The following is a 26148-nucleotide window of genomic DNA, read 5'->3' as shown; positions in this document are numbered from 1 at the left end:
ATCATGCAACACTTTTGCCGCTCTGCCATCACGATGCAGACATGCTCTGCAGAAGTGCTAACACTTGCAGTAATGTGCAGGCTGTTCTCTGATAAGATGAGCTTAGCACCTGTGCTCTAATGAAAGGGTCATTCTACCTTGTCAGAAGGAGTGATATCATCCTAGCAGATGGCAACGAGTGTATGCCAATAGGAGATCATGCAAGAGGCTCAAACACGTTCACCCATGGCAGAATTCCCAGACTGGGAAGATTAAAATTAGCCTTCCTGCTTCGGTGAAGGAGATTCACCGTGACTGCTCTAGCTCCTGCTCAGAGCTCTCGTCAGCAATGGATAAAGGAAGAAAATGTAACACAGAGATTGCAACCATCTGGACAAAAAGGAAGTAAAATTTTACCCTGACAGTTCCCTTGGCTGACATCACATCTGAATGCACAATACAATACACACTGAGAATAAAGGTATTCTCTGTGAACTGCCTCTTGACTACCTTATCTTTACAATTTTCAGAATAACTCCTGCAATCAGAGTTTTTCAAGTAGTTGTTTTGCCAGAGAGAGAGAATGATCGGAAGAATAGCAAGGCACATATCACTGGCTTTGGGAGCCACTTTAACCTATCACCTGCCGTGCCTGTACTCCCATTTTTCTCACTATCTAAAATATCCCATCCTTATACACCCCAGAGAATATAAGGTTCGTACGTGCTCATCTTCCAGGAGCATCTTTGCTGCTGTTTTTGGATTAAGTTCACATATTCAGCAAAACCACATTTCCATTTTTCTCTGTTGACATTTTCTAAACAAGTGACTGGCTGCACACAGACATCAAGGTGCTTTATATTTTGGAGGCATGCTAAAAGTTAGAATGTAGTACCAGAACTTTGTGCAAATCTTTTACAACTAAACCACAACACTGACTACGCTTTTGGAAGTAGTTTGCATACGGAAAGACTGGCATTACCTGAAGCCTTCCTATTGCCACGAGGCAGTATTTACTACCTTGTCCCACATCAGCATCTTCTTCTGGTATAGTCATTCCTAGAGTAAATAACAAACACTGTTATAATTGGGAAATTGAGATGAGCAGAGATGCTGCTAGACTGGTTCTATACTATTCCAAATGCTTTAAATCATTCAAAATAACCTTATTGTCTTCTCTAGGATTCAGGCATCATCTCTGGGCTCAGATTAGATGATCTTCCTCAGCCATGCTCAATCCTACATACCTCACATGCATATACAGTACCCATGGCACCAATTTTGGCTGCTGGACAAAGCAGAACCAAAAATTCCATTATAAACCAAGATGGACAGTAACGTTTCTGTGAGTACTATTCTGCAGCATGTTACTGGAACCATGTAATCACTTCATCTGGTCAGTGAATGCACATCATGTTCAGTTTTCTTTGTGAACAATGTATTACAATGAGCCTTGAAAACAAGGCAGAGCCTAGATTATTCATTAACTTCATGCTCATAGTTAACAGCTGGTTTTACTTTTTTCTATAATGGACTAAGTCTGGGTTCTCAAGTTGAAAGACTGAAAAAATGCGGATGCTTTGTGAATAGTGCTTGTTTCTGTTGTGTAACAGGAGTAACTATTATAAACACAGGAATCATTTCAAAACATACACGTGTACTGTTTTCCATCTCAGTATTTCACAAATAGGAACGTTCACATTAGCACTGTTTACTTGCTAGTTGGCTTAAGTCTTTAGTTAAGGCTATTTCCCAACTCTAGGTTTGAGATAGCAATTTCCTATGAAGCACTTAAAAAAACATCTTCCAAAAGTGACACTGCTGACTTATTTTAAGCGATGTGTAAACTCTTTCACAAGGCTTTTCAAGGAACTCAGTCACAACAGGCAGTGAATCATTTAAGAGGCACTTTAAAGCACTAATGAAATTAATTGCAAAGCAGCTACCAATTATGAAACAGCCACTTGATTCTCAAAGTTTATAATTCCCAATGTAAGTTAATCTTTGGGCCATGCAGAGGATGACAGCATACAAATTCCTTAAATGACAACTCCGTAAAATGACTACAAATGCTGCTGAAGAAACTGAAGTAGTCTCCAAAGGAAGTTATTTTCCACCAAAATTGCTGAATCCTATCTGACAATCAGTTTCTATATAGCACTCTACTGGTAGTTTTCAGTTCTCTTTGAGCTATATGATAAAATAAAATACACGAAATATGAAAGAAAAAGAAGCTGTATTTTTGGATTGTATATTCAAACTTTTTTTTGCAATGGAATTCACAGTTTTGGGGGTATAGCTTCATTTGCAGCTCGCAACAGATAAACGTGGTTTTAACAGATAACTGGGATCTCAGGAGCTTTACAAAGAAAAAGCATTACTGTCCCTTCTGACAAGTGGGAAATTGAGGTGCAGCAGGAATTTCAGTGTCACGCTATAAGAGCTGGGCAAAACCCCCTTGTCTTCTACACAACAGTCTTGCTACCCAGACATAAAAACTTTTGCTCTAAATAACTCCTTAACTTCTAAACCCACTTGCAATCCTTCAAACAAGAGGATACCCCTCTGAAATGTTTCCTTAGAAACTGTACAAGAAGATCATGGTGGCAGTTATGTCACCTTAGGAATACATTATCATTAAACACTTAAGTGAAAAATATCAGTGGGTGGAATCAATACGTTATTTTACAATAAAACATTGTGTTTCCAATGAAGGTCCCTCTGTGGGTCACTACAGACCCAAACTTTCACTGGAGATTCTTCACTTCATTCAGAAAATCCTTAAAATGAAGACAACCTGCATATATCCCCCCTGCACGACTATTCTGCGCTGCCTGCAGTTTATCAGGTCCCTCAGGCAGCTCAATTACAAAGCCTTGCTTCAGACTTGCTTGCACAGACCCAGCCTCTTTTCCTCTACACACTAAGGAAACCACAAACAAGATCCCAAACACCAATAAGTCCCATGCTCTGAGACATCAGCATACCGCGGAGAGCATAAACCACTGACATGAAACTACAGCTGAGAAGTACTACAGAAGTACTTTGAGAAGCTAAGAGAAGTATTAGAAGTACTTTGTTTTCCTTCCTTGCTTTCTTTACACAGTTATTTCTTCAATGCAAGATGTAGTAATAAGCTAACGACATCTCCAGTAGGCAAAGGACCTGAATTTGGCAGTCTCTTTAGAGACAGTATTACCCTGAACAAGCAGAAGCAAACGTATCTGTGTTGGACCCAAACAGACCCAAATCTGTGTCCATTTAAGGCAAAATTTTGGCAGACACATGGCTGCTGTCTGCCCATATACATGTGGAGCACAGGGACGGCTGAGCTTCCAAAACTAAACCTACACTCCTCCACATGAGCAATTTAATTTTAAATAGGTAGAAAATGGTTAACTGACAGTTGTGTGCAGTTGCAGGGGATAAGAAGAAGAAGCCAGAAGTTTCACCTGACATAGTTGTGACTGGAGGTCTGAACTGAGAGCAGGCCAAATGAAATGGTGTTTAGGAAGGAGCATGAGGACATTGACTCTGCTATGACAGAAATGCAGCACTGTACAAAAGCAACCAGGGGAGGAAAGCAAGCACTGGAGCTATCAAAGAGTTGACCCAACACTTCAGCTGGAAGATGGCAGCTAGGATTGCATCCCTTCAGGAGATGGATGAGGAATCTCTTATTCCTCGGAACTTAGCAGTGAGACAAGTTCAACCATCAGCCAAAAGAACAAATATTCTAAAAGCTGGTGCCTGAAGCATACACCATAAACATACATGCATAACATGAACATACAGTTACATTCAGACACCTCAGTATAGGGGGTCTGATCTCAAAGATGGTGACTGATTCTAGGTCCTACAATACCACCTTCAGAGGATTTTCTTGGTGGCTGTCTGGCACTTCCGAGAATCAGGCCACTTAAACATGGTCTAAGTGCTGTTTTAAGGAAATAACTGCAGGCATTCTAGTTAGATAACCTTAACCAAAAGATCCCTCTTAAATAGAGTTTTCCATTTGAGAAGGACAAATTTAAAGTATTTTCCCTTGACTTTAAAAGCTTTTTCAATCATTTCCTTAGTGGCACAGTGTATTGAAAACGACAGCAAAGACACTCAGCTGGATGGCTTTTACTTCTCATAATCTTTTTTTCCTGCAGATTTCAAACACGCTTTCCTTTTTAGGAACTTGGTCCATGCTTGCTACTGCCCAAATAAACTCAAAGCAATAAACAAGGTCTAAAATTAAAAATAGCTAAGAAGCATCGCTTCTGATGTCACTGTTTTGGCAAGGGATGCTCTTCTAGTTTTCACCTTTTTGGTTTATTCCAACCCCCCCACCCCGGGTGGATTATATTTGGTCTGTGTAACACAGTGGAAAATGTATTAGTTGGGTTGTCTCACAAGACACCCTATGAATAAAAAACAATCTGCCTCAAATTAATCAATACCTGATCCAGTGAATTGCTAACCCTTCTCTAAAAGGGCCTAGAGGAAAAACATGCCAAAATGACCGCCTGCTCGTCTGCAATGCAGGTGCTGTTACTGACAGCATTACATAGAGGGAAATTATTTTCTTTATTGTTTGCTGACAGTTACAAAGATTCAGCTGTAGGTGTGCTTTTTTGGGAGGATGAATTTGTATAAGGGATTTACTTTTGTTTTAGCGTACTTCCTATTGAACATACTTCAGTATGGACAGGTAAATAAAGATACATGCACTGCACTTACTACCGGTTTGTCCAGCTTTTAACAAAATGTAATATTTCTCCTTAACATCACCAAGTACCATCATTATCTCCAAGAAAAAGTTGCAAAAGCCAGGAAGAAAGCAACCATGCTTTAGGCAGCATTAACAAAACAAACATCCATTAGTTATTCACATTCTTTATATGTAACCCTGAGACAGGATTTCTCAATACCAAATATATGTTCCTCTAGAATAATAAATATAGTGCTATGCTTGTTCAGTGGTTCAAGTTGATGTCAACAATTCACAAAGCTCAGCCTTCAGCTGAGCGTCACAAATAGAAGGCAGTGCCATGAAAGGTTATATTTAATTTCCAAGTATCCCTTATGCCAGCAAACAGTTTCCCACAGGGCAATGGCATGTGTTTGTGTCGACATAAGAAACTTCAGTTTTCCCAATGAGCTACCAGTTGGCTCTAACAACACAACAGAACCACTTTGTGCCTTTTTTCTCTACCTTTCTGTGAAACACAAAATAGTGTCAGTGGATTTGTGGGTTTATTTCAGTACACTCAAAATTAAATGATTTATAAGTCTTCAGAAGGATGCTGTTTAAGTGCCCAGTGGTCAGCAGCAATCCCCTGCTAATGGCTACCTTCCTCAGAACCATTTCTGACAGTTACGTGCAGGTGAATGAAACTGCACTGTGTGACTTAATGGAAAAAAGCTGTGGATGTTTACAGCATACCAAGGAAAAATCTCATGAAAGAAACCCAACAAAACTGAAATTCTTCTCTCTTTGGAAAAAGAAAGAGAGAAAAAAAAAAAAAGCCTTAAAAATGATAGCACTGCAAAGAATATTAAAGCAACTATTTTGTTTTGTATTGGAGGAGGGAGTACTTTGCACAAACGTCCAGATTCTGGCCAAAACGTTAAAATAACCTAACAGCTTTGGCATGCTGTGGTTAAGACGTTACGGTAAGTCTGACTTGGAAGACTAAAATGCTTCTTATTTAACTAAGGAGAAAAAAAGATTTCAACATTATTTGAATTTAACCTTATTCTGGGATTTTCTATTTGAAGTTTTTGAAATAAGTATCTATCTAAGCTTTTTCTTCACTGTATGTTTTTCTGCAGGTCCTTGGTTTTCATTTACAGGAAACTACCAACATCCTGACAGACTGTATCTTCTCTCTCCACCAAATATTTTCCATCAATTGTTATGGCATCAAAACCAAAAACAAACAAAAAAAAACTATTAGGAAAATATCATATAGACCACTAAAGATAAATTTCCTTCCAGGAATGAGATGCTCAGAGGGGAAAAAAAAAACCCCAAAACCCAGAAGAAAAGCAAATGGTTCCATAAGTTGACAATCAAATGATCACAGCATTTCTCAGTTTTGTGACTGTTTATGAACTCAAAGCACTGTCTAGGTTAATGATCCCAAGTTCTTCTAGCTGTGCTGCTTTGCCAGGAACAGAAGGACAAAGGCTGGAATTTGTGGTCAGCCAGTTTCAAACAAGGGGTCTTTTTACCTCATTCAAAATAATCCAACACTACATGGTCATTCTTTAATACAACATACAACATAACTGGTTGGAATATCATTCTGGAATTTCTGGCTCCTTTTTTTCTTTGACTTCTACACAAAATTTACCCGTATTACTTGAGGCCAACCTGTAATTTATTGGGCTATAAGCATGTAGGTATCATACGCCAGGTTTTGCACTTGAGCTTAGCTTTACCCTTCTCTTGCAGAGAAATGGAGAAAAATGAACTGACCATTAACTAATAGAGCCTAAATGGAGGACAAGGCATGATGTTTCCTGTTTTCTCTCCTGTTTCTCAGTGGAAAAGGGGCTAAAGGCAGTCTGCCAGTAAGTGAGCCTTGCTTCTTCACTGAAGCAACAAAAAAGGAAAAAAAAGGTAGGCTAGATGTGCAAAAGTGTTTTCATGCTGACCACAAACCTGAGCCATAACGGAATTTGCTTTCTACTTTAGATCTTTGGAAAAACAGCAACAACAAAACCACAAACCCCCAGTCCTTAAAATATGCCACCATGCTGATGGCCAGCTGTCTGTAGTTTATTTGTTTTCACCTTTTTAAAGTACCCAAATTACTTAAGAGACTTAGCAGACTGCTCACAGCATCAGCATTGTCAAACCTGATTGTCTATTGCACTAATAATGATCAAAGAGAAGTTCTTGCCTTGGTATTTCTGTATCAATACTGACTGTGTTATACTCAGTGTGGGACTAAAAAAAAATTAATACATTGACCACACACAATGCCATACAATCCCGAAACAGAAAATACCAGGTCCTAAACAGATCACATTGAGAGCATTTGCTAAATAGTTGTTATTTCATTTATGAAAGTACGTTTTATGTGCTGTGTAGTGGTTGTATAATGCACATGCCACATCGCATCTCTGAAAGAAAAGGATGAGTTTATATTACAGTGTCCACTTGGCAACTAAAAAATAAATTAAAACCATCCTTTCCATAGCTGAACGTTTTACAGCTGTGATTTAGCACAAACCCATTTATTCCCAAGAAGCCACAGATGAAGCAAAGGCCAGAGCCTTGCTGCTCTCTGACTGATTAGAACAGAAGTAATTCTATTACAGGGTAGAAAAGCCCTAACAAATTCAATTACTGCTGCAGCTATTTCATTTGCTTTACAGATTATGGTTGTATTACCACTGGAAATGAGAATAAATGCAGTGGTGTTACCACTTATTTACCAAAATGTGTATTGGGGCCCAATTCAGCCCACAGATATTCCCATTCAACTTCAGAAGTTAGCGGATACATGACAATCACCAATACAAAGTGGGGAAGACTAGGAGGGCAAATAAACACTCATGAAAGACCCTCTAATTCAGTACAATATGCCCTGAGAAAGGCACTCCAGCATGACTATTATGAGTAACAATTTGGATGGTAACATAAAAGAACACTGAAATTCCACATAAGGCTGTCAAAATAGAAAACATCCCTTAGGACTGTGCTATAGTTTGGAGGCATTAAAATTGCGGAGGAGTACTAGGATATTATAAGGGAGCACCATGTGATCTTGAGGAGTGGAGTAATAGAAATGAGATGAAATTCAACATTACTAAATGCATAAGCATGCACCTGGGGACTAATAACAGCCATAAAGTACAGCAACAGAAATGGGATGAAACTTCATATTATTAATTGAAAGATCACACAATTCAAAGCTATTTTTGCTACGAACTGGAAGATTTGGACTTGACAACTGAGAAAAAGGCAGCCTGGTGCTTTATATATCACCATATATATATATATATATATATAGGGTGATTTAAGATGCTAGCAGGATACACTATACAAAAGAGAAGCATGCTGTGTTGTATACTGTTAGTCAAGATAGGAAATACCACTTTCGTTATACATTACTACAATCTCACCTGGAACAAGAGTGTATAGTACCAATGACCCACATTTTGAAAAGTTAAGTGGAAACGCAAGTGCAAAGAAAAGACACAAGGATAAAGAGGGGAATGCCTTGTGAGAATGGACATTAGAAGAAGCAGGCTGGTTTAACTGTGCAAAGTCAAGGCTGACTAGATATGACCTCCTTTTGGAAATGCACCAGAACACTGGAGAGAGACAGACACAAGGCAGGTAAACTCCCACCTGATCTTCAGTGGAATATAAGAATACACTGGCATAGACTTCCCATAAACTAATGAGGCCTGGAAATTAAAGAGCTTGTTAAGCATGGGAGAGCACTGAGGTTTTGGAAAAGCTCAAGATGGGGCCAACACCTCGCTAAAGTGCAGTAGAACTTACAATATGATAACTGCCAACTGGGCACTCAAAGATCCCAAAGTTCCTTTACGTGTCATGCTCCTGCTCAGCAGTGCCTGCTCCCCTGCAGAAATGGCTGCTGAATTCATACACTGCTGATGTTGTAACCCAGCAGTGACACGAATTCATGAGTTTGCAGTTCTGCACTAGCAATATCCACCCTGAAGTGTTAGATCCCTTTAAACATCCTGTAACATGCAGCAGGCTTTTCATTCAAGATAAGCAAGAAGCTGCAAGAAATCTCATTTGACCTGCACCTTCCTGAAGAGACATCCTGTATATAAAGGCTGAATTCAATTATGTTTGGAATTACTGATAGAAAAGTTAATCTCTTTGTGGAAGAAAAACACCCACAAATTCCCAAGCTTTCATTTTTATAAAGCAATTTACACACACTGCGCTCTTGCTCTTTTGAGACAGAAATTAAACTGTAACATTTTGACTCCTACAACACACTGAAGAATATTAACCCCATTAGCAAGAAAAGTTTTCCTCTTCTTCGAAAACTGCAATTCAGCAGGAAATCAACAAGAAGTTCACATCTGTATGCTGGTGTCTGCACACCACTGCACAGACTTGGTGGAAACCACCTCTTAGCATCCATAATCCTTGCACAAATGTGATTTATGCCTGCGGTACGGGACCGCAAAAGGGCAGGACAACTCATGGTTTGATTCACGCCAGCAGGCACTGTCATACTGCAAACAGCCTCTCCAACTACTGCAAACGCCAAGGTCAGCTCACCCAGTTCATGATGGTGTTTGGATGAGCTCCGCTGTCTCCTCCTTGGATTTTTCAAAGGTAAATATTCCCATATGTAATACTGAGTTACAGTAGGTGTTTTTCTCTGTAGTTCAAAGCAATATGCCAAGACTGGTTTCCCAGAAAAACAGCCTCAAAACAGAATTTAATGCAATCTTCGAACATTCTCTACTAACCCCAACACTGGGAAGGCCTATGCACCTAAATTACACATTTCCATACATGGGTGTTTGCAACTCGGTACTTAAGTATAAAAGCATTAGTTGGTATTTTCTAGTGGTACAAATGCTTTGTGTCTACCTTATTAAAATCAGGCCATTTTTATGTTTGTTTATCAGAGTGAAAACTTCTGATCCCAGTTGCTGGAATTCTGCATTACCAACAATTCCTACAGTTCCTTCGTGCCAGTGTAACTGGGAAGGGCTTCACATGGAAAAATAGGGAGGCCCTGAGTAACAGCTGATTTTTTGCTATCAAAAGCTTCTCAAGATGAGATGGAATTGGTTACCCCACTAAAATTCAGCCTGGTTTTGTACCAGCAAAGGACTCTGAGCCAGGTTTTCAACTGCCTTGAAGACAGTGTGGTGCACAGCACCTTCAGTGAGATAGATACATACCTGCTGGTGGCCAAGCCTTGATATAGCCAGTGCAATGGACAACAGCATATTGTGCTTCACCTTCTTTTACTGGGCCAAGGCCATTCCTAAATGAAAAAGAAACACAAAAATATTGTGTTGATCGACACGCAGAATAGCTTTATGCTTTTAAACTACAATTACTAATGATTTACTGGTATTTGTAAGTTATGTTAGAAACAACAAACCCGGAGCTCTGTATTACGCCAGCTCCATTAAATGCTATTCAAGCCATACCTGTTTTCCGTAATACTTCTCTGAGAAAGACACTGCAGAATAGAGCTGGTTAAGACAAAGATGTTGAGTGACTCATGTAAAAAGATCTGGTTTACAAAAAGATCCAATGACTCTGCTAACAGCTGAATTTAGTGGTGAGTTCTCCTCTCCTGAGCCCCAGTGCTGTTTTGCGCTGTGTGCTAATGCAGATGTTTGGCCAAGCTGTACTCCCTGAGTGAGCATTAGCCCAGTATAAAATGAGAGTGCTTATGGCAACTAACTGTTGGGGTAAGTTAAATAATAGTACCTGTATCTTTTTCTCATAGTGGTTATTCTGTTCAGAGGTAAATGATCCAGAGGAGCATTTCCACACCTAAAAAGTAAATTAATATTTGAAAGGCATCAAAAAAGAAAAGAAATACCCAGGATGAAAATACATTTAAAGATCTTTATTAGCATATACAAGTAGACAATAATGGATATTTATTTCTGACAGAAAGTCACAGTCATGTTTTCTTAGAACTTGCTGCTTCCACAGGCTGAGCTTTTTGTGTGTGCTACAAACATTCTTTTAACTTTAGAACAGAAGAGACTACAAGAAGTTTCCTTCCTGCACTCCCTCAACCTAAAGACTATTTGAAATAGGCATTCCAAAAGTGTCTGAAGTACAGATAGACTTCAAAATACTGTAAAACAAGGGTGAAAACTAGAAGAGAATATAAATCAGTCCCCATTTATCCATAGAAAATAATCTCAGTGTTCCAGTAGTTTCCTTGGACAGAGCATTTCAACTGCCATACACCAGCTACAACACTAGCAGCTATTGAACTGATGTTTGCAAGAACAGACTATTTATACTGTCAAATAACTTTCTTTAAAACTTGACCATTTACATTTTTTTATATTACTAAATATGCCCAACTGTATAATTTTAACAATCCATTTGAAGCTGAGCAGTTTGAAAAGTAAAAGCAATTAACTTTCAATGGAAAAGAAGAACAATAACAATTAAAGAAATAATCACAAGGAAAGTTCACGTTATTTGAAGCTCATTCTTCCCACAAAGTTTGGGTCTTGTTTTGGTGTTGTTTTTTTTTTTTTTTTTCACACCAGTCACTGCCAAGGAGAAGGAATGAACAATTAAAATAAAATTTAGAATTCAGAAAAACAAAACAATGGGGCTGGCTACTGGCATGTATTCTCATGTGCTGGAGTTTACCGAATCAGAGTGCTAGGAAATAACTGCAATCTGAATTGTTTTGAAAGCAAAGGAACAACTGTAAACAGGACATTAGACCTAGTTTTCTTTCCACAAAAATGTCCTCCTCACATGATCACTGTCTGCAGCTTGAAGGAAGAAAAAGCAGTGTTCCCAGTGTCTCTCCGTCAGGTGGTATGTCTTTCCCCTTGCTTAAGGGGGAAGAGGTCCTATAGCTCTGAAGTCTGACACTGGGATATACAAAATACATAAAACCCTTAAAAAGGCACCCAAGAGCCATACATTCAGCCTCCTCACATGAGTGGAGGAAAATCCACCACATAAGTACAGGCATCTGCTGTAATGGGTCAAATATTTTGCTTTGCATGTTCCATTTCATAACAAATTTTGCATCATCTGTATTCAGCATATATATTGGATATAGGCTGCAGATGCAATTTTGTACTTTCCCCACTAACCGCAGAGACAGAAACTTATTGCAATAGCAACAGGCATTTTATCCCATTAGCACTACAATAACAAAAGTGCCCACAAGCCCCAGCCAGAAGCACTGGTCAGGCAGATCTCTTTCAAGAAGCCCAAGCAATGCAGGAGAAGTCAGAAAATTGCAAAATAAAAGCCTCTAACAATTACTCATTTATCTAGCATCAACCAGCTGACATCTGGTTAATTCGTACCAGGCTTAGGTTAATTCCTACATAGCTGGCAAGTTTGCAACTGAATTCCTGTTTGTGCTCAAGATTCTTTTAATATTATTGGTTTGCTAAAAAAATACACAGAGTTTGGCTTGTGAAAGCCTTGCTCCTAAAGTACTGATTCGAATAATTTGACTGGTAGAGACAATGGCTTACATTCCAGGGGTGAAGTTGTTATGAAGTTCTCTGGGGAAAGCATCCTACACCCCACACTGATAAAAATAACTGCAAACACAAATTTGGTGCTGTTTTGTCATTAATCATAAAGGAAGAAAGGTTTCAGTTTTCCTCCAGTTCCAAAAACAAGCATTCTGGAAATGCTTAATGGGAGCGTGTCATTACAGTTTCAAGGTCAAATAATGCAACAAGATGTCTGAATCTACTCTGACATGGGACGAAAACCATCACAGGAATACAAGGTAAATGCATACCTCATTCTGCAAATGAAAGAGCGCCTTGATCCCATGCACATTCTCATTGAGGACTGCTGACCCTCCTTCTTTACTGTTCCAGTCTTCAAATCCAGGATTCGTCCTAAAAAAGCCATGGAGAGCAACTGACATTCAGTATATACATTTAATTCCATTTACTAAAAACTGATAGGATGTTAAGTTCATAAGCTAAATGCCATTAGTCCAGTCAGGCGGAAAAATGCCAACAAGAAAACTTGATGCTGGTCTCACATTGCTTATGTGCTGGCTTAACTAATGATTTCAGCGAAGCTGACTCTTGAGTTACAACAGCGATGGTTCTTTTCTCGGTTGGCCCAAGACCAACTTCCAAAGCACGGTCAAATGCCTGGAGGCAGAGAAGACACTGACAGCAAGCACAGCTTTCCAACTTGATCTGCTCGCTTCACTCTTTACCAGAAGTATGAAGAAAGCAACACACGTTATTCCCCTAACAGCTGCTCCTCTTTCCATGTGCTCTTGTGATCCAGAATGCTCATGCTGTAACACCACCTCACACATCCAGAGCTACAGTGATGGTTAGGAACACACAAGACCACGCTTTTCTCCTTGATAATGAGACACAGGATATGTCACAACAGCACTTGTAGTGGGACCTTTACAGAGGTGATAAAAAACTGACATGACAGCATATTTTTCCCTGCCCATGGCAGGGGGGTTGGAACTAGATGATCTTGAGGTCCTTTCCAACCCTAACTATTCTATGATTCTATGATTTTTAAAGTTAATTTTCAGGGTCAGTGAGATGATCTGACTCTCCACAGAGCAAGATGAATCTGGGTCCATGGCTGGACCCTGCTGATCAGCATAAGATGACTATGAGCCTCAAATCTCACACCACAGACACAGCACTGAAAAGGGATGACAGCTACCAAGTCATCCCAAGAGAGGACAGTATTGAGGGAGTGCCGAACTTGGGGAGGTCTTTATTAAAAAACAAAGGTAGCAAGATGGTCACAGATAAATCTTTCCATTCTCCTGAGACAAAACAAAGGCAGTGATTACTACAGACAGGTTCAGATCAGTGATTGCAGAGTACAGGGTATCACCTACAATCCTATCGTTTATCACCGAAGAACTACAGAATGGACTTTTGAATCTACAGCTCAATTGCTACAGATGACTATAGAATTCTGCACATTAGTAACAGACTAGAAATGAACCACTGGCCCAGATTCACAATGCTTCAGGGCTGGACACAGCCACAGAAGTGACAGTGGGCAAGAGAAATGCTGTGGAAAAGAAAATTAAATTACAGCCACCAATGCTGATGACACACAGCCATAAGCAAACCTACATGTTTAAGGTCAGTACCTTTCAATAACTGTAACTATTTAAAAACTTAAGTCTTACTTAAGTCTTTACCGTGATAGAAGTAGCCAAGTTTACAGCAGCATAAGATACCATAATTGAAGAAATTATACAGAATACATTCCAAGTCTCCTTTACCAGACTTACTTAAGAGTCTCTGTCCAAAAATTGAGTTCTGAAATAATCTGCCAAACATTAACTTCAGAATTACTTTAACAGAAAATATATGGCTCCATCAATGAATGAGAATGAAATTACTACAAACAGTTTAAAGATTTGTATTTCAGAGAAGTAACTAGGCAGCTGCATCTTATTGTTAAGGTATCCTCAAGGTTACTACTTCTGGAGGAAAGCCATCCTTGTCAACAGAAGGTTAGATGTCATTAGGTGTGTCTCTAAGGTGAAGAAGTTAGCAACACTGGGAACAATTCCTAAAGATGCTTCTATTCAAATCACTGGGCTATGTACATATGATTTGGGTGTGAGCAGGGAAGAAATCATACCACCACATTTCCCAGCTCATTTACACTGACCCTATGACATAGGATGGATCTAAGATTCAAACACACTTCCCTTCCCTGCATCAGAAAGTCTGTCTCTGTGTAATTTTCTATAGCCAAAGCCACAATTTGTTTTCCCATCCTCATACCTACTCACACAATTTAGAGAAACAAAATATCATTAGGGATGAGGCAAACTGACTCACAGATAAAGGCAGTACACAATGAAGCAAAAAAGACAGAATATACATGCAAGACCCAGTGGCTGTCCATATGAGCATGCAAAGCCAAATGAAACCACTAAAAGCATTTTTCTCTTTGGACACAATAACTTTGTCATGTAAACAAAAGAGGAGTTGTTTTCTGTGCATTTTTTTTTTCCATTCCAGTATAAATTCTTGAAGTGACACAAATAATCAAGAAGCAGTGACAGTAAATGGAACTCCAACAGCCAAGAGAAATTTCTCAGTTTTCATCATCCAGGAGCACCTCTAAAAATAAGAATACTTCACAATTACGTGGCAGCTAAGCGTAAAATTCCTGACACACGTTCCTTTGGCATGTCTGAAACCCCTGACAACAGAAGTCAGTTTTTAAATTTAGCCTTTTGTTTGGCAATTTCTTAGAAATATGTACCAGATAAGAAGCAGCAGTCTAAATTTTGCTCTGACTTACAAAATCACTGCAGGGGGTCTGTGGGAGTATAAGTCAGAGAAATGTTTGGTACACAGATATTACGACAAAGCTCTCAGCAGTTTGTTTCAATAGTCCATCGTGCATATGTTAACCTTTTAGAGCTCTAACAACACAGTGCAGATTTTGGTAAAGAACAAGCAGTTTGTTTCTCATATATTATAAGAAGCTTACGATCAAATTATATTAAAAAGAGGAAGAATTAGAGGTGAATAGCCTAAGGACAAAGCTTTACATTTAGCTCAAATAAGCCTGTTAGTGTACTGACTCCCTGACATAAGAGGGATCTCCCAAGACTCAGCTTTTAAGTTAGTTATACTGGTATCACCAGATGTTTAGATCATATCATGAAGAGTAAACTGGGGAACAACCCAGCATGAGAATTGCATGCAACCAGCGTGGTCATGCAGCACAGGTAAATGTGATCCTTTGGAAGAGGACTGGCATCAATACTGCCAAGTCCTTGCACATTACTCTGTCTGCCCACAGTATCGCATACATACTACTAAAAGATTTCCCTGTTTAGAGAGGTCTCCTGTTTAATGATGGCAATCTGGATACAGGATTACTCCTTTTTATTTTCATGGTAATTGCTAAGAATCCCATATTCATTTCTAGGCCTAGACTGACAGCATTTAGATTTTACCACATAATCCTAACGAAGTGCAGAAAGATGGAAAACAGTGAAGTCAGGCCAAGATGCAGTGATACCACAGTTATTTGTCGTGACTTCTTTTTGCTGTGACAATACAGTTTCACCTGGTCTCAAGACAAAAGTCACAGACATTTCTCCCCAGGCTCCTCACCATTCCACACCTGGACCCTGAGGAGGGAATGGACCACATCACCCTGCTTCTGCCAGCAGAGAATTGCAAAATCATCTTCTATCTGCTTTAGTAACAACTTCAATTCCCTGCAGCTGCTCACGAGATGGACCTGAGCAGGAAGCACATCGAAGTCAAGCAAACTGGCATAAATCACAACTCAAGTGTCATTCAAACAGCTCAGCTCAAGGAGGCTGCATACTCTGATGATGGCTCTGTCACAGAAACATAAAAAAGTCGTATCTCTATGTATTCCTGTACCTTTTATGCTGGTGCTGCTATGCGGTTGATAAACGTTCGTTTAGGTTTCTCCAGAGGAAACACATACAAAGTATACGTGATGTTAAATTTGGCCATTATATTCTTATGAATAGGAAATATTCTAGGATGCTCTGACAATTTCTGCTAACTGAATGGTGCACATTTCTTCTAGTTTCTTCAGGAGAACAGTTTTAACAACTCAGTGCCACCATCAGCTGGATTCCTTTATGAGCTTCCCCATAACTGGTAATTGCACGTAGTTCATTTTCATGTTAAACTTTTCCCCCCTCCAGCTACAGACACAACCCTCAGATACAGCAAGTGCAGGATGAGTATCTCCAACATAGCACTGCTGTGACCAACACTGCTGTCTTACTACCATTTCCAGCAGCTGCACAACTCAGAGGAAGCCAGAGTTTACTGTGCTGTAGAAGAGAAAGCAAATAAATGAGCACAATGCTCATTAAAATCAGCACATAAATCTCTCCGGTTGGTCTAGGTATAATTGATAATGTGTGGAAATCTACCAAGTAGAGTCCCCATCCAGAAGGCAGTATTGCTTAAAGCTATAATAAACCAGTTGTCCTCTGAGCAGGAATCCACCATTCAGCCCAGGAACCTGATGTCAGGTGTTGTTATAAGAAAGGCCTCTCAGAGGGGACCACCGAGGTGAGGACAGTCTGCAAGTGACTCATTACTGATGCAAAATTAGAGAAGCCGTATAAAGCTCTTCCCCCTAAAGAGATGAGTAGGAAACAGATTCAAGTACTTAGGATACATGCCAGAAACATTCCCTTTGTGTTATGCTGCAGCAGGTTTTCAAAGATGCTCTCAAACAAAATGATCAAGGGGACAAATACTCATATTGGCACTGATATGCCTCTTGCATGTGTACATAGTGACTGAATTATGCACAAACCTTCCCCTTTTGGATCTCTGGTCACTACTGTGAATGCTCAATACCTTCGCTGTGCTTGCAACGTTTGATCCAAAGATTGGTCTCAGCCTACTGAAGTTCCTGGGGTTTCAAATCTGAGAGTTTGGCTCAAATCCATCTTTACACAATAGCACCAGCCTGCTAGAAAATTTGTTCCTCCATGTTTAAGCACTGCATGCTAAGGTTTATAGCCTGGTAATCAAACACAGTCTGTCCTTTGTTATTTAGTTCTCTGCTATTTCTTTTCTTGGCAGATTCAAAATAAGCTTCAACATCTAATTCTACCACAAATGCTTTCTCTGCTGGATTTCCAGGTCCTAAGAATCCTGCAGTATCTAATTAGAAAGAAGGGTTGTTACATAGAGGCATTCTTCTGCAAAAATTTCAGTTCAAGTTGAAATGACTGTCTCTAGAAACAATCATACAGTATTCGCATCCGGTCTGCAGCATGGAAATACCCCTCTCTTACAACAAAAGACTACTGCCTGCTTATAAAGATCTGAAGAAATTTGTTTTGGCCTCATGCACATAAAAATACTGTTGGCAAAGCACATGATACAATTTTCTACTTCCCTCTGACTCATCAGTAGGACAGCTGCCTTGTACAGAACCTTGGACCTGGATAAGGAAACAGTCTTCATTAATATATGGAGTCTCACCTTGCCCTCAATACCTTAGGAGCCCAGCAAGCTTTGTGCTGTATATGACAGTGTCTTGTCTTACAAAGAACAAGTGAGGTATTTAAGAATTATTCTCAGCCACCAGATTGTCTACATATTTCTTTCCAGGCAAAATAAAATAAACGATAAACTAAGTTTGGTTTGGACAAGATAACAAAAGATGATTTTGTGCTCATCAAAAATACTCCACAGGATACTCATGGAAGACAAACAGAACACAGGAATACTGCACCCAAAAATCCTTATGAAAACTAAAACCATCTTTATCTTGTTATTAAGAACCGGGAAAAGCAAGACAGGGATGCAGGAAAACAAGAGGAAATAATTAAAAATAAAAGCAAAGTGATAGTCAAGGCACTGATGCTTCTGGACACAGCTCCAGATGTAAGCTGGCCCTCAAACTGAAGGGCCAAACAACAAAGGCCTTCTTCTGTGGTGATGCTCTCTATTAGTACATTAAGTCCTTAGAAATAAGTGGCAGAGATCAGCTTAAAGATGTGTCTTCTCAGCTAAAACAGTTTGTACACATATAAGATACTGATCACTGCTTGGGATAAACAATGAACTTTAAGAAAACAAAGTGTAACTCTTTATTTTTCATTTATCAGTTAATTCATACGCACCAACTATAGCTTTACACCAACTGAGGTATTCAGCTGCCAGAGCTCCTCTTGAAAACAGTGGATGTATTATGAACACATAAACAACATGTCTTCAATAAGAACATTAAACAACCTTAATTTGATCAATTTGTATCAGATTACTCTTTATAAGCTCATGCCAGAGCAAAGCAGTTATTCTGCATGAATTCAACAATTAAAACAATATAAAAGCCATTAAAAATGTATACCCTTACAATTGTCATCTCATGTTTAATAGAGCTCAGCAAGTTCTAGTAAGTTCAACAAATATACATCCACCCTGTGGATGTAAAAAAAAACCTAAAATATCAGAAGATCCAGGGACACATGAAGAACCAAAACTACAATGCAAACACAGTGTTTGAAGGCTCTCCTTCCAGGAGCTCACATTTACATAAAGCAGAAGCAGCTCTCAACATACAAATAAAACAATATACACATAAAAAACACTCATGGTCACACAGCTCTTCTCTCAGCATTCTAGGGTTTATTATTTATGTAAAGGTAATGTTCATAAAAGCATAGACACATCTACCACATACATACTCCCTGTCCTGAAAGCTCAAGTCCCTGCCCATTTATAATGACAAGGTGTCTACTGTAGGGCTGGTGAGACCAAAAGCAACTGCACACAAATATGCTGCTGCTCATCCAAGTATCCTCTAAAAACAGAGCATCCCTTCGCCATCACACCACCAAGGACAGGAACTATGCAGGGTAAATGCACCAAACAATACAATCCTAATAAAACCCACAAAAAAATGCATCTTTCTGGCACCTTACTGAAGGGAAAGTAGACACATGAGCAGTAAAAATAGCCTGGATGCTCAAAACATAGGTGTGCTTAACACCATGCTTTAGCATATAAACTAACAGCAGAACCACATGACTGGCACTAGTTACACTGTGCACCCAAAACCAGCGCTGACTTTACAGAAGGCTTCTTACTCACACTGGAGGTTACAGTGCAGCTCTCATAGGCAACGCCTGCCAACCTGTTGTTTATTTTAACACCACTACTTCATATTTGCTGAGCATTTAACAATCTTTTAAATCTCTGACAAAAAGGGACACCAGTTCTTGTTAACATTTAAAACATATCAAGAGACCATGAAGAATGTACAGTTCTAGAAAGAATGAGCCTGATGAGGTTGTTTTTACAGAACAAACTGGCTAACTCGTGATGCTTAACTCATTCACCAACCCTCCTGCTCACTGAAAAATAACCCCAGCGTGCAGGCACTGGCACTCCCAACACTTCTGCCTTCCCCAGCATCAGACGCAGCACCGCCACATGGGACTGCTGCCAGGGCTCATGATGATGCAGAGCAGATGGGCTCATAACAGGCAGCAGGCTCTTCTCTTTCATATTTGGATTCACGCAAAATAACTATTGTAGCTGCATTGCTAGGGATGTTATCTACAGTTTTAATTCACATGTGGAAAGGGTCTGTTCTCCTGACTGTGGGTGCAAGAGCCCCTCGTTTCTGACTGGAAGGTGTATGAGAGCACAGGTCATCCTTTGATGGTATCACAGCCTTTATGGACCACAATCACAACTTCAGTCAAAAGCTCAGGACACTGATGAAGGGGAACATGCTCCTGATCATGTGGAGGTGGTTGATGTGATCTAAACCTTCCCTGATATTAAAATCAGAATCCTATCAAATCTTTCAAAGAGCGGGTCAGTAGGACTTTGAAGAAGCCCCGTGGGTGGGAACAAGGTCTCCCCATGCATACTTTGCAGCCTTGTTTCCCAGATGGTCTGACTGTACAGAGATGATAGGATCTTCCCACAGGAGACTGCACCTTACCAGCAAGGCTGTACAGCAAGCTAACAGTTATACCTCTGTCCTCTGTGTATAGGATTTTGTGCCCTGGCCCAACTTCTCTGGAAGAATGAAGCCATGGGACACTGGTATAATAAAATCCCTTGAGAATACAACACAGCTGTAAAATCAGTGAGCCTCAAGAAGCCTCGAACAAATTCCAGGGCAACAGAGGGCTTCCTGGCTGTCATTATACTGCATGTATCCACCAAGACGCTTATGGGATGCAGGGATAAAATGCAGTCACTTTCGCTCCAAAGCTGGCAGCGTCTCCCACCCAAATGTTACGAGACTGCTTTAGCTCTCACAGGCTGGGGCCTCGCTGCTCTCTTGTGCTTGTATTACCATGCAGCAGGAAGCAGCACCTTATCCCTACCCAACTGCACACTCCACTACATTACAGAGTATCACTAATATGCTGATAAACAAATACATCAATATACAAAATAAATAACTGACTGGCTCCAAGCATGTACTTGTTGTTGGCAGACATTAAAGCAACATTCAGAGGAGATCCACACCTTTACTCCTATTTTAAGGATGAGGACAGTGAAGCCCAAAGGAATGATTTCTCTTGCCTGTGGTCAGCCAGCAGCGGAGATGCAGCTAGAAACCGAGCCCAAGCTCATGTAAACAATTAGCCTAAATAAGGAAATCACTTTAAATTGAAAGAGGGTAGATTTAGATTAGATACTACAAAGATATTCTACCCTGTGAGGCTGATGAGGTACTGGAACCAGATGCCCAGAGAACGTGTGGCTGTCCCATCCCTGGCAGTGCTCAAGGCCAGGTTGGATGTGGCTTTGAGCAACCTGTCTAGTGAAAAGTGTCCCTGCCCATGGCACGGGGTTGGGACTAGATGAGCTTTAAGGTACCTTCAACTCAAACCATTCTATAATTCTATGATTATAAACACAAACCATCAAAGCTCACTCTCCTCACTAGCCTAGCTTCTCAGGGGAACTATTTGAACCTCTCTAAATATGTTAAGGTTTACATCATCTAATTGCAAAAGGCGTTGTATAAGCATTAGATTCAAGTTATGACATTCTTACAATAGAATGAAAAGTCGATCCAATCAACACCAAAGTTAATAAAAATAAAAGAGAAGTAATGCAATTGAAATGTAGCTATTTTTAAACCTCTGTCTGCCCCCTACTTACCAACTGGAGACACTCACCCACAGAAGCGGAACTGAAAAGCTTTCTTACCCCGTCTTGTTTTTCAATAAGAACCCCCTCACATTACACAGCTGTTTGCTTAATACAACTTGTTCTTATAAAAGCTCATGAGGCCAAAACGTTTCTGCTGTGCCTGTCTTCATGTTTGAATAACCAGTCTGCATCATGTAATTCTCTACAGTGTTGGACAAATATGCATCATAATTAAATTAAAAAGGAAACTATGTGGGCTTCTGAGCCTTGCTCCTGAGTTAATTTTAAGGGACTATCTGAAGGGATAGTGTTACAGATCACATGCAACTCTCTCTGCTGATGGGCCTGGAAAAACTGGACATAAAAACCCAAGCAAATAATTCAAAGCACATGTTCAAAGTTAAGTTATAACACAAACCAAAAACATTTTAAGGACTAAATGTATTTTGAACTCGCAACAATGGTTATCTTATGTATGGAAAACATTCAGCATGTTAAACAAAATAGCTTATAGAAGCCCATACATGATGTGTAAGCTTTCCCTAGACATAAATACAACAGCATCTGTCTCCATTTCCAATTCCCTATCTGTAAAGTGGGCCAATGCTCCTCTCTTTTTTCAATCTTGCAATGTCCATTTAAACTTCAGCAGCAGAAGCTTCATATTGCTATAGGTTTGTATAAGTCCTGACTCAATCACTTCCAGATCTCCCCAGGTACTTTCAGGATCAGTCACTAGACGAGTATCACCAAGTTCATGATTCCATGAGCTAGACAGTTGGGGTAGCATTTCTGTTACAATCATCAGGCGTATCTGAAGGAAAGCCTGAGCTGGGGAAAATGATCATACTAAGGCCTACCGGTGATCCAAGATTCAAAGAGCTCCTGAAAAGACAGAGCAGACTTTCTGTGATTAGAAAAAAGGATGGAAAACCCCAGAAACAGTTACTCCAATGCACCAGCAGTAGAGACTCCCATGACAGGACAGTCATCCAAAATAACTCCGAAATATGTAATTTATTCTTTTCCCATTCACAACTGCATAATAAATCAATACATAAAGGCTGTAAGTAGCTTTTAAATTAACTTATCTGTTTCACTTGAATGCTCAGCAGGAAGATTTACTGAAAAACACTTCACCTCTGCCAAGAAAGCTTCAGCTCCTAGCATTCTGCATTACTTGTACTTCATTATCAAACTCAAATAACTGGGATATACGCTTTATTAGTAAATACTGGTATACAGCTGAAATTTCTGAAATTTGGCTGTGGTCTGTTCCACATGAGCTGGCGACGCACCACAGAACAGTCCATTAGAGGAAATAATGACTGCAATATGACCTTGTGAGATATTTTGCTGAGGACAGAATTAAATTTAAACACAGAAAAAGCGAGAGAGGGAGGGGAACAAAAAGCCCAAGTATGTTCTCTGGCTGTTTTCATAGGCTACTCTTTTAGTTCATTTAAAATAAGCCAGTTCTCTGCACCCTCCCAATATCTGTGGAGTTCCCATCAAAGTAGCGAAGCACCTGAGATTTACAGAGGGTTGCAAGCAGGGCCAGTGGCAAAGGCTCCAAGAGGCAGGATCGAACTGTTTTACTCGTAATGTGTTAACCAAAGAAGTTGGTCAGGTATTTGCGGAAAAACTAGTATTTTTTAAATATCATGAAAATCACTTCACTCTATATATTTCACTATGTCACCATGTTTAACAAAGCACGGCAGGTTGAATAAATATTGAATGTCAAAAAAACCCCAGCACACTTGAAACACAGCAACTGAAAATGATCCAGTCAAACATCTGTGATAACAGACCTAAGTACATAGCAGTTTCCAAGTGAGAAAACTCTAGGTGAGGACTGAAGAGAAATAACAACCACAAAATCCACTTGCACATGCATGCCCAAGCACTTGAAAATTCACCCTAAAAGCATTCCCTATGTTAACCAGGTGTAATAAGTCTTTCTCAAAGTACTAAGCTAAAGTTGCTTCCTTATTTTGGTAAAAACATATACTGACCTTTTTAAAACACCATTATAATTAAAAAAATTCAACTTATTAGCACTAGTTTTCCTTCCAGTACTATCCACCCAAATGGACTGTCTCAGCAGTGGGGAGACAGACCACTGGCTCAGTGTGCCTGTGTAGGAGTTGGGCTTATCCCAACATAGGGGATTTTTTTCCCCAAATAAACAGCCCTAGAGACCAAAGCAAACCAAAATTTTCTTGGAATCAGTTAGTGAGATTAAATGTACCATACATTTAAAGTATGATCATTTGGAAGTACCTAATTTTTGAGAGCAGACTGGGTTTTTCTTATTTTCGTGATAATTGTCCAGTGTGTCAAAGGGCAGGAATGGTGCTCAAAGACTTTAAGGTCCTCTTCCTTACAGGTACAAAACAAAAAGCCAGATTCTACCCTCTGCATCACCCCTGTAAGGTCATGGGACCACAGTCACTGGTCACACAGCCACAACTGAAGGAATGATTTGTTTCATTCACTTCAATTGAAAAACATGGCGATCCACTTGCAAAGGAAACATTAAGTCTCATATGTGTCATTTAATGCACAGAAAATTTAAAACTTCCCTTGTTTTCCTTCCTGAGAGCCCAGCACATTCAGACTCAGATGGCTCTCACTCACCCACTTAAGCTTTCTATTTTGTCACATGACGTTGGCAAACTGTGCTTGATCAAAGCAGCTGATGACAGAAGAGAAACTGAAGACATGGAGGCTTTGGGCATCACTTCTAAGCCAAGATATAGGTGTCATACAGGCACAGCTTCATTGTTTCCTGCTCCTAAGCATCTACTGCACTAATTCATTTGCTTGCAAACAGAATGGGGATAGAGGAAGCAGAACATTCACTTCCTTCATCCTACACATAAAAACCCCACAAACTGAACAGCCTAAAGCTGGAAAAAACACAATTCCTATGCTTGGCACTGATCAAGTGCAAAGGCTGTCTGTCTGAGTCCACAAAAACACAGGCGGATTTTTTTTCTCTGGAACAATGGCACTGCAATGGGGCTGGTGTGTACAGAAAGTCTCACCCCTCAAACATCCCCTTTGCTTACCGCAACGCTGGTGGTACAACAAAACGTTGCTGAAAAACAGGAATCACATGGTGATTTGGTAATTGTCAGAAACAAGCCAAATCTCTTCCAAGATTTCACATTTTAAATAGGAAAAGATACCTTGCAAAAAAATTGGACTTTTTTATAGTAAAACCAGACAGAAACTCGAAATGCTCTGTTGACATGAATCACTCATATATATTCTACACATGGCAGCACATTACAGAATTGTCTCCTCTTTTTCAGTGAAACCTCAGTGTCAAAGCTTGTTTTCCATAACATCTCTGTTCCCTTCCATCGCAGGTGCAACAATCCTGGCACAGCTGTCTCCAGCCTCCACCCTCCTGAGGAATAAAGTGGGGTGTGTGTGGGTATGCATGTGTGCATGGGTGGAAAATCCCATAAAACAAATTTTCAGACAGTCCTGCAGAGACATAAAAGATTTCAGGACAACTCACATTATGTATATGGAAATTTCCTCTCCTCCCCATCCTCCCTGTTTTGCTGTGTGTTGTTTACTGGGTGCCTGCTCATCTTCATGCTACAGTTTGGAGGTTCAGTGAATACAGATGATGAACCACTGTTTCATCCTGGCATGAAAAGCACAAGTACCCATGAACTCTTTCTATAATCAAAAAGTTATACAACTCATTCTTACTTACCTAGAGGCTAACAGTCTTACTAGGCCAATCATCCTGTGCTAAGATGTTAAAATCTGAAATACTGAGATCTGGTTTTAATTCTCTGTACTCCGTCTTCCTAAGCTGCTGGGCTGGGCACGCTTCAGAGTCAGATAGTTCTTTAGGGTTCATGTACTTAAAAGAATTCACAGACAGAATTAAATAAATAAAGAAATCAAGCGCTGACAGTTAAAACAGCCCTTTACACACAGAGTACCTTTCCAAAGCATAAAGCCTCTTACAAATGTGATCTTCAGAACCGAAGGCTAGAGAACAAAGTCCCAAAGGAGCTCTACTAGAGCTGCTTGCTCTGTAAACTGTCTCAGCAAGGACGCATTTCTCCAAACAAAAGGAGAGTTAAGAAGTCTGGGTAGAAAAGCACCCATCTTTGGCATATATCTTAATTTCTGCAAAAGACACAGGAAGACAGAGCATGTGATACTGTATTTTTGATATAAAATTTTTGGCACCAGTACCCAAAATAGACATTTTTAGCCCCTCCCCCCCTCCCTTTTTTTTTCTTATAAATAGGCTGATACAACTTCTAACTGGATGAGAGAACCTCCGTGGTTTGCTAATACAGTGCAGAAGTCATCGCATTAATTGTTTTGATAACATACTACTTTTTCATTAGACACAAGTTTTACAGTTCCTGATGTTGATCTTAAGACATAACAGGATTATATTTGCCAGGACTGAGTTTCTGCTCATGCCTCAAGTTAGTATTTGAATTTCTTCAGAGGATTTTGCTCATGAAGCCGAACAGCAGTCTCATCCAGCTCTTCTCCACATCAGTTGGAGTCCTAAATCAGTCACTGAAGGGAGAGTTGAAAACTGATCATTTGCACTCATGTGGCTGGCTGGCTGGCTGTATGAGAAGAACCTCCTTTCAAGAAAAATCATGCATAATTTATATTTGGAAAACTGACATGGAAGTATAAGACAGCTCACAGCACAAAAAGAAATCCTGTGCTGATTTTCAGGATGAGTATCTGTTGTGAAGTTATTCCTAATCTTCTTTCACATGGTTATTTACCATTTGTTGAGCACTTCCC

The 26148-nt window shown here is 39.8% G+C and overlaps 1 protein-coding gene across 1 annotated transcript in view; it reads right to left on the bottom strand.

The window, feature by feature from the left end:
• Window positions 1-26148, bottom strand: part of ARNT2 (aryl hydrocarbon receptor nuclear translocator 2) — a 105186-nt gene that overhangs the window by 31002 nt on the left and 48036 nt on the right. The window contains 4 exon segments of the mRNA XM_065688269.1: window positions 962-1038; window positions 9889-9974; window positions 10430-10495; window positions 12468-12570. Of these exon segments, the coding sequence (XP_065544341.1) occupies window positions 962-1038; window positions 9889-9974; window positions 10430-10495; window positions 12468-12570 (332 nt within the window).

Source organism: Lathamus discolor, chromosome 8, assembly GCF_037157495.1.
Source record: "Lathamus discolor isolate bLatDis1 chromosome 8, bLatDis1.hap1, whole genome shotgun sequence".
NCBI classification, from domain to species: domain Eukaryota; kingdom Metazoa; phylum Chordata; class Aves; order Psittaciformes; family Psittacidae; genus Lathamus; species Lathamus discolor.
Note: the sequence above shows the minus strand (reverse complement) of the source record. Positions and strands in the feature narration are given on the sequence as shown.